At 34.7% G+C, this 14,085-nt stretch overlaps 2 protein-coding genes and 1 non-coding gene across 4 annotated transcripts in view; all 3 read left to right on the top strand.

Annotated features, from left to right (window-relative positions):
- Positions 1–7,564, top strand: part of LOC108573141 (putative uncharacterized protein DDB_G0271606) — a 19,261-nt gene extending 11,697 nt beyond the window's left edge. Inside the window, exons 2-8 of the mRNA XM_017935519.1 lie at positions 3,431–3,664; positions 3,750–3,928; positions 4,281–4,578; positions 4,822–5,313; positions 5,528–5,758; positions 6,310–6,541; positions 6,813–7,564. Of these exons, the coding sequence (XP_017791008.1) occupies positions 3,431–3,664; positions 3,750–3,928; positions 4,281–4,578; positions 4,822–5,313; positions 5,528–5,758; positions 6,310–6,541; positions 6,813–6,907 (1,761 nt within the window). The 3' untranslated portion in view covers positions 6,908–7,564. The remainder of the gene's footprint in view (positions 1–3,430; positions 3,665–3,749; positions 3,929–4,280; positions 4,579–4,821; positions 5,314–5,527; positions 5,759–6,309; positions 6,542–6,812) is intronic.
- Trnal-aag lies at positions 6,111–6,192 on the top strand. Its single transcript has one exon. It is a non-coding gene; the product is annotated as a tRNA-Leu (tRNA).
- A 1,078-nt stretch (positions 7,565–8,642) lies between the features above and the next one.
- LOC108573181 lies at positions 8,643–9,800 on the top strand. Of its 2 annotated transcripts, none has more exons than XM_017935570.1 (4): positions 8,643–8,731; positions 9,117–9,301; positions 9,380–9,513; positions 9,639–9,800. In XM_017935570.1, the coding sequence occupies exons 2-4, from the start codon at positions 9,181–9,183 to the stop codon at positions 9,798–9,800; spliced, it is 417 nt and encodes a 138-aa protein (XP_017791059.1). In that variant the 5' UTR covers positions 8,643–8,731; positions 9,117–9,180. The 2 variants fall into 2 exon arrangements, with proteins under 2 accessions (XP_017791059.1, XP_017791060.1); XM_017935571.1 differs by lacking the exon at positions 8,643–8,731 and adding an exon at positions 8,948–9,002.
- Positions 9,801–14,085: the final 4,285 nt, after the last annotated feature.

Genomic DNA, 14,085 nt, shown 5'->3' with positions numbered 1-14,085 from the left:
CACAAATTAGGTTCTCGAAAGTACTGAGCGGCAACTTCCTTCCTATCACCGTCCGCCAAATACGTATTTCGCGTCGTTTCCTGGTTTACCCTATAACGCAACGATAATCCAACCGTTTAATGATCGAACCGCCCATTAATTTCGCGTGAAACGAAGCAAGTGCGTGTACGCTCGAGAATTTCATTTAGCAATTTAGCGAATTTAACCCTTTCGCGACGGCGGAACTAGCCATCAGTACGCCACTAACGACACGTTAAGAGTGTCTCGCGTTTTTTCAAATCTTAGAGAATTTCGTTGGAACAGCAGAGGTCTTAAGGGTGTATCGGATAAAGGGAATGTTGCTGAGGTCTTGGTCTTGTATTTTAAAATAAATCTGCGCTTAGTGGATGCCGGATATAACCGGCGCTAGTCGCGAAAGGGTTAAAGGGTTGAACTGTAAGCCCGAGGCCTGAGAATGGTACCTAACTTTGGTATTTTTTTTTTTTTTTTTTTTTTTTTTTTTTTTTTTTTTTTTTTTTTTTTTTTTTTTTTTTTTGAGAAAATAATTGACTCGATCGAAAAATTTTTAGGAGGAGTTTGTTATACTACCCTTGAGGAATGTAAAAGTATTTTTTGCGTTTAATTTCTTGACAAAATGGCGGCGCTACAGCCGCATCGCTGAACCTCTGTTTTGTACGAACACATCTTAGGATGTTGGCACCTGCTGCCACACGGTTTCACTTGGAAGAAAATATCAACAAATTTCGTCATCTATATGACTAAAGAAGTACAGAGGATTTTTGAAAAATATTGAGTTTTGTACAAAATGATGAGCATTTTTCCTTAAAATTTTAGCATAAAAATATTAATCGCAGAAGAAGTTTTCGGTATATCGCAAAAATCCTTCGCAGTTCTTTAGATTGTGTAACAGAGAGTATTTCGTGAAAATTTCAAGTGAATCGGACGAAAATCCTAGGAGTTACGGATAACACCGTCTTTAAAAGTCTCGTTTTGAGAAAAACACGTTCAAAGTTTCTTCAGCTTCGTTAAATCGGCTCCAACGGTATCAACCCATCGAAATTCTTCATTAAAACTATCTAGATTATATTTTTAAACGTATAAACTATCAATTTAAGCATAGAAAAAAAAATTCGATTTTTTCAAACCTCAGATAATCTCAGCTAATCTTTAAAATTACCAGTCGTACAAATTGTGCGATAATAACCCAAGAATCTCGCTTAGAATCTGACGAGTGTTTCTTAGACACGTCGTAACAGATATTGCTAACGGGACACACAATAAAAATTTATTAAGAATCTGTGAAACCGCGGTCAGTTTCATTTGCAGCTTGTGCTAATTGGAGCGTAACGCGGCAGCGTATTGCCTCGACACGGCCATCGTTATTACCGTCAGCGATTAAACGTAATTAAAACACGGCCAATAATCGAAGCTGCGAGAAAATTAAATTCTTCCAATCCCATGTCTTCTGCAGATTATGGTCAAAATGCGACAGAGAAAAATCGTATGTCCGATAAATTCGTATTTCAACCCTAACTTTCAGCCCTATCTTCAAGTTCAGTCTGACGATCGCTAAATAAAAATTCCACACAATACTTGGACCTCTTTTTATTCGACACGATACCAAAGTTGCATTTAACCATGAAGAAATCCTAAGGGGAAGGGTTAAGAGAACAATTGATTCAATCGAAAGCTTTTCATACGAGTTCATACATTATCCTTGAAGAATATCCAAGTATTTCGTATACCAACACCCGGGTTAGCCTCATCTTCCTGGTGAAGAGAAATTGAAAGAGGATCCATAGTAGTCACTATGAAACGAAGACGAGTACTACGTTCGAGTGTTCCTTAAGGCTTTTGAAAGCTGAATAAATATCACCACGACAATCATCCGTTGATGCAACATGTCTTCTTCCTGGTCGCGACATCGGGTCGTGAGTGAAAGCGAACTCTCTTAGTGTTATCGCACTATAACCTCGGCCAGAACGATGGAAATCGAACGGTGCTAGGCGATGAGACTCTTAACTAACAGACGCCTGTATTCAATGTTAGATGCTCCTTAAACTTTCCCTTTTAAGGTATCTGGACATCGTCACCTCCACTTCAACCCTCGGTCCCTTTAAACCGTGTACGTAATTCATTGAAAAACGTGTAGATTAGCTCCATCATAAATTACCACCTTCCCAAAAAGCCAAACTCTTAAGAAACACCGGTGTAAGAAGAATATCGAGAGTTTTAGCTTATAATTCTATTTTATTCGATATACGAATGGGTTGGCAATTGGAATTATTGATACCAAGGTTGAAACTCGCTTCACGTCTGCTCTATCGTACGTCCAGACTACAAATGTCCTCCTCGGTCGGGTTTTTGGGAGTCTCTATCGACGCACAGTGTTTCACCAATGGGCAAAAATGAGAAATTCAAAGTGTAAAATCTACAAAAAAGTTAACAGAGAACTTAGGTCGAAAATCCCGAACGCCCATATACTCGAAACTCTGTGCGACGTTCCCAAACAACTCGGCTCTGATTATTGCCCCAGGGCTCTCATAAAACTCGAACTCTTCTTCCTAATCGCGTAGGTTGCGCACGTGGCTCACTTGTCCTTCGGCCTTTTATATTCTATCGTTGCCTAACTAATCGAAATCCTGACACCCACATCCTCACAGCAGAACGCGTTTTGCCGATATTATGTGAAACCTGGAACCTCGGAGGATAACTTTCGCGCTAATCTCGTTCCTGTGTTGATAAAGATAAGGACGATTTCTAATTTATCCAAGTATTCGATTAGTTACTTTGAACAACGAAGAATTCTACTATTGGACACAGTTTAACTTTGCGGTAGCTATCCTGGCGAGTGTTTCTTCTTTCTTATCTAATCTGACCAGGCTAATATTTAAAACGTCACTCGAGACGGGTTTCTGATCACACGACACGCTTGACCCGACAGAGATATTTCGTTTAAGAGGATATTAATGCTATGTGAACGAGGTCTAGGCTATTCTCAACGGCGACTTTAATGGCGGCTTAAATTTTAATGTACGGTTTCTTGCGCGAAGAGTAAATAGGACGTACTGTACTGCGCTGCTTGCAAGGGGATAGATGCTGGTGAAAATGTTAGATACTTAAGATCTTTACGATGCTGCGAAGTATTAATTCGGTAGGTTTATGCTATCGTAAAATTTTAAAGGTAGCCAAAGAACGCCTACGAGTTAAACGCATTCGTCCTGTTCACCCTTTGAAACCACTTAGATTGTGCATAAAAATTGCGTCTGGTACCACCGTAGCTAAATAGAGAAGCTAATTCATTGGGATTGAAGATTTGCTTCAGTTTATGTGACGAGATTAACGTTTATTGATACCAAAGATACGAATATTATTATTTTAAAAGACGACGAAGGAGAAAATGGTAAAGATCGTTGTTCTCGTTGTGCAGGACACAAGCGAGACGAAGGAAGTGCAGCAGTCTCTGGCTGAGCAAACACCTTCGAAGAAGGAGGCAGAGCCAGACACCAAGGACATCAAAGTCCGCAAGGAGGATGAGAACAATTCAAAGTCAGATAACGATAGCGGTGACCATGAAGACGACGACGATGACTACGATGACGACGAGTTCCCACCTGTGCACATCAAGCTGCCTCTGCAATTTGATTTCGACGAAATTGCAGGCGTAAGTTTGTTATCGTAATTTTACAATTTAGTTGAAAAATTGTAAATAATGTTTACTCCAAGATTTTTTGTTTCTCGTCTTTCAGACTTTGATTCAAGAGGCACGCAGCAGAGTTTCTTGCGTGGTTGAGAGACGAAGGGCGGATCAAGTGATGGACGGTGCTAATAACAATAATCTTGATAGCAATAATACCGATTCCCGTTATCAAAGGTTGAGCGGAGAACGCGTTGCTATTCTGTGCGAATCTGGCAATCCTCAGCAAGAGTAAGTGTGATTTGAAAACATTTTACCGTAACAATGTTTAGAAAAAATTAATATTTTATGTTTCAAAATTGATATTTTACGTTTTAAAATTAGTATTAGATTCACTTTTCAATAGAATATTATAAACTCTGAAACAATTGAATGGAAGTGCTTAAATATCTTCATTCTTTCGAGTAACAGATCTATCTGTAGGAAAAGTTCTATTATTTAACTGATTAAAATTTGCAATTAAAAAATTTTCATTTAAAAATTGAAGAACAAGTAGATAGGAAAAGATTTAATGTTATTGAAACGTTGCTATGATCTACAATATTAAAAAGTTGATGATTTTTCAAATTTGATCGATCATTAGACAACAAGAACAAGAAATGCTCACACCGATCATCATTCCTTTGGGAACCGTTCAAGTACCTCTTCAATCTCAGGAGCCAAACCCAGCCTACCATCAGTACCAAGTGCACACTCAATATCAAGTTCCTGACATGCAGCAGTTGCCACTTAGCGATCCACGCGGACTGAATCACATCCCACCTGGTATGCTTCCTCCTGAATTACGAAACCTTCCTCAGGTAACTATGGAGATGAGACCACCGCAAATGGTGCCACAGACGCCCGCGATGGGACCGCAAGCCCCCGCGATGGGACCACAAGTGAGTATATTTCATTTTTGACACTTAAAGTACTGTATCTTGGGATAATTTTAATTTTCATTTATTTCTGATTTTGTCTATTTTAATTTTGTTCAGATTTAGATGTGTCGATTCCCATCACTCTTTTTGTATATACCAGGTTTTTCTTTCAAAATAATCGTATTTGATAGTTAACGAACAGTATCTACGACATGCAGAGAATTAATTCACCCTTGGAATAATTTTAATTTCAATTTTGTTCAGATTGAGATGCGTCGAATTCCCATCGAATTGCGTCACTTCCCAATGAATCCTATGAGAGGTATGCGACCACCGATGCCCCAGGAACCGCAACAAGTGCCCGTGATGTATCAACAAGTCGACCAAACATCTGGAACGTACGGCCAAGAGCAAGGTCCAGCGATGATGCCTCCTCCAGCACCACAATCAGAAGCTCAAGTTCACGAGCAAAGGATTATTCCCCACGTGTTGATCCCACAAACTGAACAACGACCACCTCAGATGCAACCTCAAGTGCAGCCTCAAATGCAACCTCAACCTCAACCTCAACCTCAGCCACAGCCGCAGCCACAGCCTCAAGTTACTGAGACACAACGTTCGCCCTTCCAAGGAATTCCGTTCGAAATTCGAAGGATCATCCAACAGGTGCCTTTAGAGATCAAGAATATCATTCAGCATATCACAGGTGAGGCTAGACCAATGCCCATACAAGTACCTGAAGGAGCTCGCCGTGAGGTAATCATAAATTTGTTGAACTATTTTTAAAAACAATTTAAATTATAATCGAAAAAATTGAATTAAAATTGAACGTACATTTCTCTATGTTAGATATTGCAATTTTATTAATATCAATGATGTAAGAATGTTAATGTGTTAATTTATATTTCATTATTATTTTTGTTAGCATTGATTGGTGGAATTTGACTGAAACAGTTTTACGTGTTTTCAGAACGTTCAAGAATTCAAACCGTTCCCGGAAGGAGCACAACCCATTCCTCTTGGACTTCCACTTCCGGTAGAGGTACGAAATCTATTGGAGCATGGAAATATCGAGGGTCGTCAGCGACCGGATAGTTCCAGCGAACAACAGGAAGCTAAACCTTTCCCGGGACCGGAAGAGGACAGCGAGGAGGAAAGAAACTTTCCTGTACCGGCAGAAATTCGTAACATAATTCACCAGGTAAAAATTAGTTAATTGGTTTCACACAACTATTAGCATAATGAAAAAAAAGATTTTTTAACTGCAATTACCTCGAAAGATAAGGTAGATTGAAGTACTATAAAACATTGCGTAAATACACTACTCTTCGCGAATAAATCTGCAAAAAATTAAAGGTAATCAATATATTAATAATAATATTTAAATAAGATCCTGTGAATACATTTTACAATTGTACTCTGCTTTTAAGCAAAATTTTATATTACAAAGCCTTGGTATAAAAAGTCCTATTTTATACGTTTGCGATAAGAAATATCAGGTAAAAATAATTTGAGAACCGCTGCATCAGCAATTTCTCCCTATGGTGGTAACAGGTAGCGTGGCCGAGCGGTCTAAGGCGCTGGTTTAAGGCACCAGTCTCTTCGGAGGCGTGGGTTCGAATCCCACCGCTGCCATATTTTTTTTCTCATTTCTTTCTTATTTCATCTATTCAATCAAATCTATTCTTCTCTACTATTATGTAATGTTTAATTTTACTTCACGTAATGTTTTTTTCTTCTTCAAATTATCAGGTAGTAGAGGGCAATACTTTCTCAGTGCCAAGATTCCCTCTGCCCTTGAGACCTGTAGAATCCTTGGAAATACCAGTGGAGGCTCGTGCTGAAGTTTCCGATAGCCAAAGCTCTGAACAAGAATCAGAACAACGACAGCAGGAACAACAAACCACTCATTTGTTGTTACAACAACAGCAACAACAGCAAGCGCAACCACTGCACGAGCAAGAAGAAGAAAGTCGTCCACATTGTGAGTAGATAATTTCTTTAATTCCTATATTTATATCTATTTTACCAAAATTGAATTTTTTTATTTGTCCAAAAAATTTACTGCTAAATTTAAAAGTATTATTTAATGTTATTAAATTTATATTGTATGATTTGTGGAATTTACTAATTCCAAATAACTTTGACACTAATTCCATATGCTGATGAGAAAAAAAAAACGGGAAAATATAGGTTATGAATGATTAATTAAATCAAGTGTATCGAATTAAAATTATTGCATAATTTGTTTGCAGATGTGCAACCACGTTCGGTGCGCTCCATCCCAGAGGCATTCACCCATCGCCGCGAGAAACGTGTACGCCGTTGCGCTTGTGATTGCGCTTGTTAATTCCACTTGCAGCGCACCGGATCGAATGTCCCATCGTACCCGGTCAAAGAGGTTGCCCCAAAAAGAAGAAAAACATCTCGAAACATGTTTGACGAGTTCTTGTAACCCGAAAGAACATTTTTCAGGTGTTCCCAACAACACATGAACCTTTTTCTCCCCATGAAATTTCATATTTTTGTAAATTTATACAAGTAAATTCGACCAGGTATATACCTCACTTTGCAGAAAAGAAAATGGGACGAGAGTTGCAGAGATTAAAAAGCGTTTCGTTAAGTCTATATATAATAGTATTATCGCGTTATAAAGCAGCAAACCCACGAACGTGTTTTATTTAGGCTGTTCACGGTACGATGGAAGCAAATAAAATGATAAAAATAAGAGAGTATACGTGGCTCATAAGACACCGTAGAGAGTAGACATTTATAACGAGAGAGATTCACCTACAAATAGAGGGAAGAAGATCCCACTGATTACGAGTGATATTCTCTTTCAACTAACACGTCTCCGTCGGGGGAAACGCAATAACTTCTGTCATTACAATTTCTTCTTCTCGTGATAATAATAACAAATGCATACAGCGAGAAACTGAGAGATACGAATAGATCTGTGATCGTTTCTTTCATTCTCGTTGAAAAAAAAAAAAAAAATGAAAAAGAAAAGAAAAGTAATAATTTTTTTAAATAATCCGAGATAGATTTGTAATATTTCACAACGATTGCTGTGTAATATATGGATGTGGCCAACAGAAACATCGAATTTTTTTAATCCGTGATTAACATTGATATTTTCGTTTGGTTACTTTTCACTGTTTGCTTAAAGAAGCGAAAATAAAATACAAAGAACCTTCTGTAAAATCCAATTTCCGATTTCGGCGTATGTGTTATTACTCTTGTTCTATATTTACAGCCTCATTTTTTTCGAACATCACTTTTGCATCTATCCTAAATTGTTTGTAAGGTATGGATATTTTACTATTCTGTATTTTCTGTATTATATACACACATATACATATATATATTTCTTTTTTCATGACAATTAATAAAGCGACAAGATTATTGGTTAGAATCTATACACTGCGAACGTGTGTCGTTTCATTTCTTCAGATTGCTCTTTAGTCATTAATAAGTACACGTTATAAGATATCTTAAAACAAGCAAGTACTTACACACAAAAATAATTTTGATAAGAAGCTTATAATGTAGTATAGTAGGATGTAGCGTTTCATTGTAATATTGCGCCTAAATTGATACTACTAATAGATACTTCAATATTTTTATATTATACTGAATATAAACGAACAATTTGCACTATGTTAATATTTTTTCTGCAGGCTTTTTATGTAGCAGTTTATTCTAGGATGTTTTCAACAGATCTGACGTACAGAAGAAAACTAAGAAATTTAACTATACATTTTACGTCTTTAATAAACTACCAAACTAACGATCATACTTTTTCTTTAATGTTAGATTCAATAGTTTAATGAAAATTATATTTCTCACTATTGAATAATTTATTCATAATAATTATAAATTTTACGTAATATGTTTCAAGAAAGAATACAATTTTTTTTTTTTAGTACTAGTCTTTCTAACTACGTTACTGTACATGACATCATTCAGCGGCTCATGACCGCAAATCTGTACAGAGCATGCGTATAACCTGTAAGCTTGCATATTCGAGCGGTTATTTAGCGTGTGATGTCATTCTTGCCTGATCTGAACGTTATTGTGTTGTGATTCTTGTTTGTAATGGTGACAATAGTTTTTAAATGAAGTTTGTACCGTTCCACGTTGCTCGAAACACGGATACAACATTTCATTGAAGGTGAGCTTCATATTCCGAGAATACGTCGTGTCGACGATCGTCATGACGTAGCACATTTTTAGATTTCACAGTTCTATTTAAAAACAAACCCGCATAGATTAATGAGTTTTAACAATAACAGAGCAAAGGACGAAGAGTTCTGATATCATCAATCTAATCGGAGTCATACGCTCGAGATGACGAATTTTGAAGAAGAAAAAGGATCCACAAGATCCTTGTCATCACGAAATATTCGTTGCTGTCTTACAACAGCTAGATATAACAGTTCAAAGTAAATTTCCTAATTCGTGTTTAAATGATTCTTACATGATCATGATTTCTCACGCATCATTCAATGCCACAGTAGAACCTTTCAATTTGTACATTAACTGTATTAATGTTTTAGTGCATATAGATATTTCGTAGACCATCCAGTCTGAGCACATTGTCAACTGAAGTAGTCAGAAGATATGGATGAATTACAAAATCAAAATAATCATGAACTGATCCATTGTAGATATGACAATAGTAACAATAACAACAGATTAACGGAATATCTTAATTTGGATAACCGTACAGAAGATCCACTCAGTAAGCAATGACAAGAAAGGAAACAAGTTATGCATTTCTAATGAATAATAACCTATATTTACTTTTTTAAATTTATAGGGGAACCAGAAGTAACCATGAATTTAAATGAAGGCTCTGCACAATTACCAGTACATCCATTAGAGGAACCAGAAGAAGATTTATTTGATTATGAAGCTGATATTTCATTGCAAGATGTAAATACAGAATCTGAGGTAAATTAACAAATGTACTAAGAGTAATCTGGTTTTAGTTAAAAATGTGCCTTATATTCCTTTCATTCATGTTTATATGATATGTTTGTACTATATTCAGTTGGATATTGTATGTTCATTTTTAGGAGCAAGTGGTACCATCCAGTCAACTAAGTAATAGTTATAAATATCCTGAAGAACTTACCATTTCTGATGATGAGGTAGATGAGGGCATATTTGAAGATGAACCAGCATCTAATTTAGTATTACCAGATGATAATAACAGATATAATTCACAACCACCGTGAATGGCTACATGACTGTAGTTGACATGTTTGTAGAGTAGCACTTCGTGCTGATTTGCTATCCACATCAAATGTTATTCAGTTTTACATCAACCAAAACCACAAAACATATTTCAAAAAGTATTGTGGTAGTATTATTAGAATACTGATTGTTTTATACCAAAAAGAGAAAACATTCCAGGTGGCTTCCTAATTTGTAGCCATTGTGATGTATGTTTCTATTTAACATATATAGCAATGAACAATGATATTTTCAATGTTGGTTTGATGTTGATATAAATTTTATTTAACATTTTACTATAAAAATGAAACATTATAATGAAGAAGAAGAAGAAGAAGATACATGACTCTTTCAGTTTAATATTATATACTAAGTATATTTTAAGGGCAGCTGTTTACTTGTTCATCATGATCATAATTACAAGTGGAACTGCATCTAAGACAGCTTATATAAATAAATTCATCTTATTGACATAATGTAACGTCATTTCAATATTCAATAATAAAACTTTTGCATACACTAAGAGCGAGAAAGTTCTTTTTTTATATCATAACAGACATTTCTATTCATATTATACATAAGACTTAAATTTATTTTTAAATATTCTAAACAAGTATTTGTAAAATAAAGCCAACTGAAAATATATTTTGAATATAATATTTAAATGTACATTGTAATCAAATACTCAAGTATTGTATACATACTTAGATGATATGCTCTAAGTCACAGCATATGTAATAAAAGAATAAACATCTAAATAAATAAGTTGTTTAGCATAATCCGTCTTCCCGTTTGTTAGTATTTCAATAATGGATACGATTTATACTATTCTCACGGAAGTTCAATGATATAGCTAGGAATTCAGTTATGTTTAGAAATTAATTTGATTCAGTCTTCTTATCATTCAGGGCATAAAGTCCCTGTAATATTTATGCCTTACTAGTTTATATGTATATAGAATATCAATATATTACTCAATATTTATTTACTTAATTAGAATACCAAATTTTTATTTGAAATAAAACGTAAAAAATGGGTATATTAACACTTGAAATTTTTTTAGATACAACATTTTCTATATGATTCAAATTCATCGAATTTAAAAATTAATTAATGATAATGATTTCAAAAGTAAAATGAACGAAGAACAAATATTGACTTTTACTGATTCGTAAAAGCAAAAGACAATCTCTGACCATGACTTCAATAAATTACAGTAATTATTCGGCTGATGAACACGCCATGAAATAATCGGGCTAATAAAGGTAAGTGTACATAATCTAATTTATTATTTAATAACCACGAGGTATTACGAATAATTTACATGTTATCAACAACTTTTGCTGTCGCGAATTGTGAATAAATAGTTCATCGACAGTGTTCGGTGTTGCATTTCTTTGAAAGCTACTTTTTCTGTCATTCAACACGCAAACGAGCCCACACAATGTCCCACGCTAGAATTACTTTCGAACTCGTGTTTGAAAGTGAAATTGAATCGTGGCGAATCGAATTTCGAAGAGCTTCCGAGGAATCGACAACCATAACCGAGTCATTAGTTGTTCGCAGATTTAATTTGCGCGCGTTGCGAAAGTCTATCGCAATGCAGACGTTAGAATTGCAAATTTTAAATAAAAGAAAACATGATAATGGTATAATTACATAGACTTAATAAAAAAAAAAGTTTATTTGACATAAGTAAAGGGAAATGAATAAAAAGAATTTAATATGTAAATTAAAGAAGAAAAAAATGTATAAACTATTAACCTAACCTTAAATATTGTATGAAATATTTTAATTTCTAATTATATTGTAAAATACATATATTAAAGCTATTATAAAATTTCTTTTAGTCATCCAATAAAAAAAGATCACAACACATGAAGAAATTGATTTACGATTTCATTTAATGTTAACTATTTGAATATTTCTTTTGTATGCATGTTTAATGCTTGAAGCTTCGTAAATCATATGTACTTACATACATAATGTGTGAACACGCGCCCGAGATTTATGGCATCTTATTCATCCTGACGTTATATTGTAATATAATTACGGTTTGTGTGCAATTGACCGTATCTGTGATCTCATTGTCTTCCATTAATTAGCGTAAAATTCACATTTTTCTCTCGTAACCCTACACCATGGTACACGATCAAAGAATGCGGAAGTGGTTATGAAATTTCATGTTAATGTCATGCTGAAACAAGAAGAGCTGTCTTTGCATTTTTGTTCGTTTTGCGCAAAAATCGATTATTCTCATTATCATAAAATTTCTATCAATTATTAAGAATTTTTTTTTAAATGACTAGAGTAGTACTTCTATTAGAATAGTTCTATTACCAACTTAAATACGTGACTACAAATTAATGCGTATTAGTAATATACATCGAGCTCTGATTTGTGCGCAGTGGTTTGTGATTAATAGTTAAATTACTATTTTGAATAACAGTACAGAGGCCTAAAGACTTAAATAATTCTTAAATAAATAATAAGACGGACGTTCCATATTTATGCTAATAATGATAAATCGGAGAAATAAAACTAGCTGCATTAAGTTGGCGATTTGAATTGTAGATTAGTAAAAGTGGGTTAAGTGAGTTTTGACAGTGAATATATTTATTGTATCATATTTGATTGTGGAAAGCTTTGAATTCTTGGAAGGTTATGAATGTAATATTCAAATGTCAAATGACTTCGTGTCGTGCTAACAGATCGAAGCAATTGGAAATTTGAAAAAGATTCAACGACATTTGCAAATGAAACGTATATAAAATTTCGTAATCGTGTCGTACGGAATAAATGTAGGAAGTGTGTTTCATCAAATCGATGTTCATCGTGCATTACGATCTCGGAAATCGTACAACACGATGTCTGGTGTAATTCAAGTCACAGACCAGTTTTGCTGCTACAGAAATACCGAGCGACAGTTTTGCAAGCAGTTTCGCATTACACGTAAGGACGACAACTTTTCATTTATGATTTAAAAAAAAATTGTAGAACACTCTGAATCGTTCTAATTATCTTTATTTTGTCACTGTTCTATTATTGTCCATTGCTGTCGGTATTAATCTCAAGATAAATACGGTGTCGTGTTTTATTAAATGTATCAGAGTAAAATATATTGCTCGATTAAGTGCTTGATTTTTTCATTCTTTCGGATTATATAGTAAAATATAATTAATATAGCATTCGTATACCTATTGGACGACTCGCTAACAGCTGTTACTACGAAATTTAGAGAATTACGTTTCTTTTCAACGTTTGATTTTTGACTAACCTATAATTTCGTGACTTGAATAATCGAACCACGTGATAAATAAAATTGTTCCTTCGTTTAGAGAATTGTGTTTCTTTTAAATATACGATTTTTATTTAACCGATAATTTTGTAACTTGAATAATCGAGAAGCTGGAAACATGATTCGAAATGAAATTATAATTCCATTTATTCTCACATTTCTGAAGGCACACCGCATTCAACAGGTTCAGACTTGTTTCACTCGACTTAACTCTCACTCGCATTTTTCATCTCATTCGGGAGTATGGAAATTTCACATTGTACCTCACGGGAATGACACAGAACGTTTTTCTTTCACGAAACAGCGGAAGAACTTTTACCTCGCCCACACTGGAAGATGAAATCATGTAACTTACACGTTGCTTTGTTTATTCACGAAGAACTATCCATTCAACATTCGTGAACTGTGCACACTAATAGTGGAAAAACAACCGCGGTGAAGATAAACGTTCGAAATGGGCGTCTTTTGAAAGAATAATCTAAGTTTCGAACCGCTTTCGGTTGATCTGAGCGATCACTTCATAGTTTCGCAGCGTCGTCGAATGTTTTATGATCGAACTATAGTGAAATGGCACGCTTCAAATGGAGAAATTAGTAGATCTGTTTATGGTAATTTTATGCTTATAACAAGAATTAACGTTAACTTATTACCAATGAATCATGAGATTGAATTTAAAGAATAATTTAGAGACATTGTTGATTACAGAATTTCGAAAGATTCTGTTTAATAGTTTATACGTTACTCTTAGTATGTTGGAGAGAGAATTTTGTTCGTTATGCAAATGAAGATCGGGAAAGGCAAATTAGACGTAACTTTTTGAATAATGGATGTTACTGTAAGAGAAAAGATTTTTAAAATGCTTCAAAAATTTATCAATTTTTTTGTCGTCAATTTGATATTTACAATCGGATAACAATCTTGGATACTTCTTATGAAAAGTGTAAGAGAAGAACGGGAAGGGGATAATTAATAACAGATTTAAAGAAATT

The sequence above is a fragment of the Habropoda laboriosa genome, unplaced genomic scaffold (assembly GCF_001263275.1).
Source record: "Habropoda laboriosa isolate 0110345459 unplaced genomic scaffold, ASM126327v1 scaffold124, whole genome shotgun sequence".
Classification (NCBI taxonomy): domain Eukaryota; kingdom Metazoa; phylum Arthropoda; class Insecta; order Hymenoptera; family Apidae; genus Habropoda; species Habropoda laboriosa.
The sequence above is the reverse complement of the archived record's forward strand: the minus strand, read 5'-3'. Positions and strand labels throughout refer to the sequence as shown.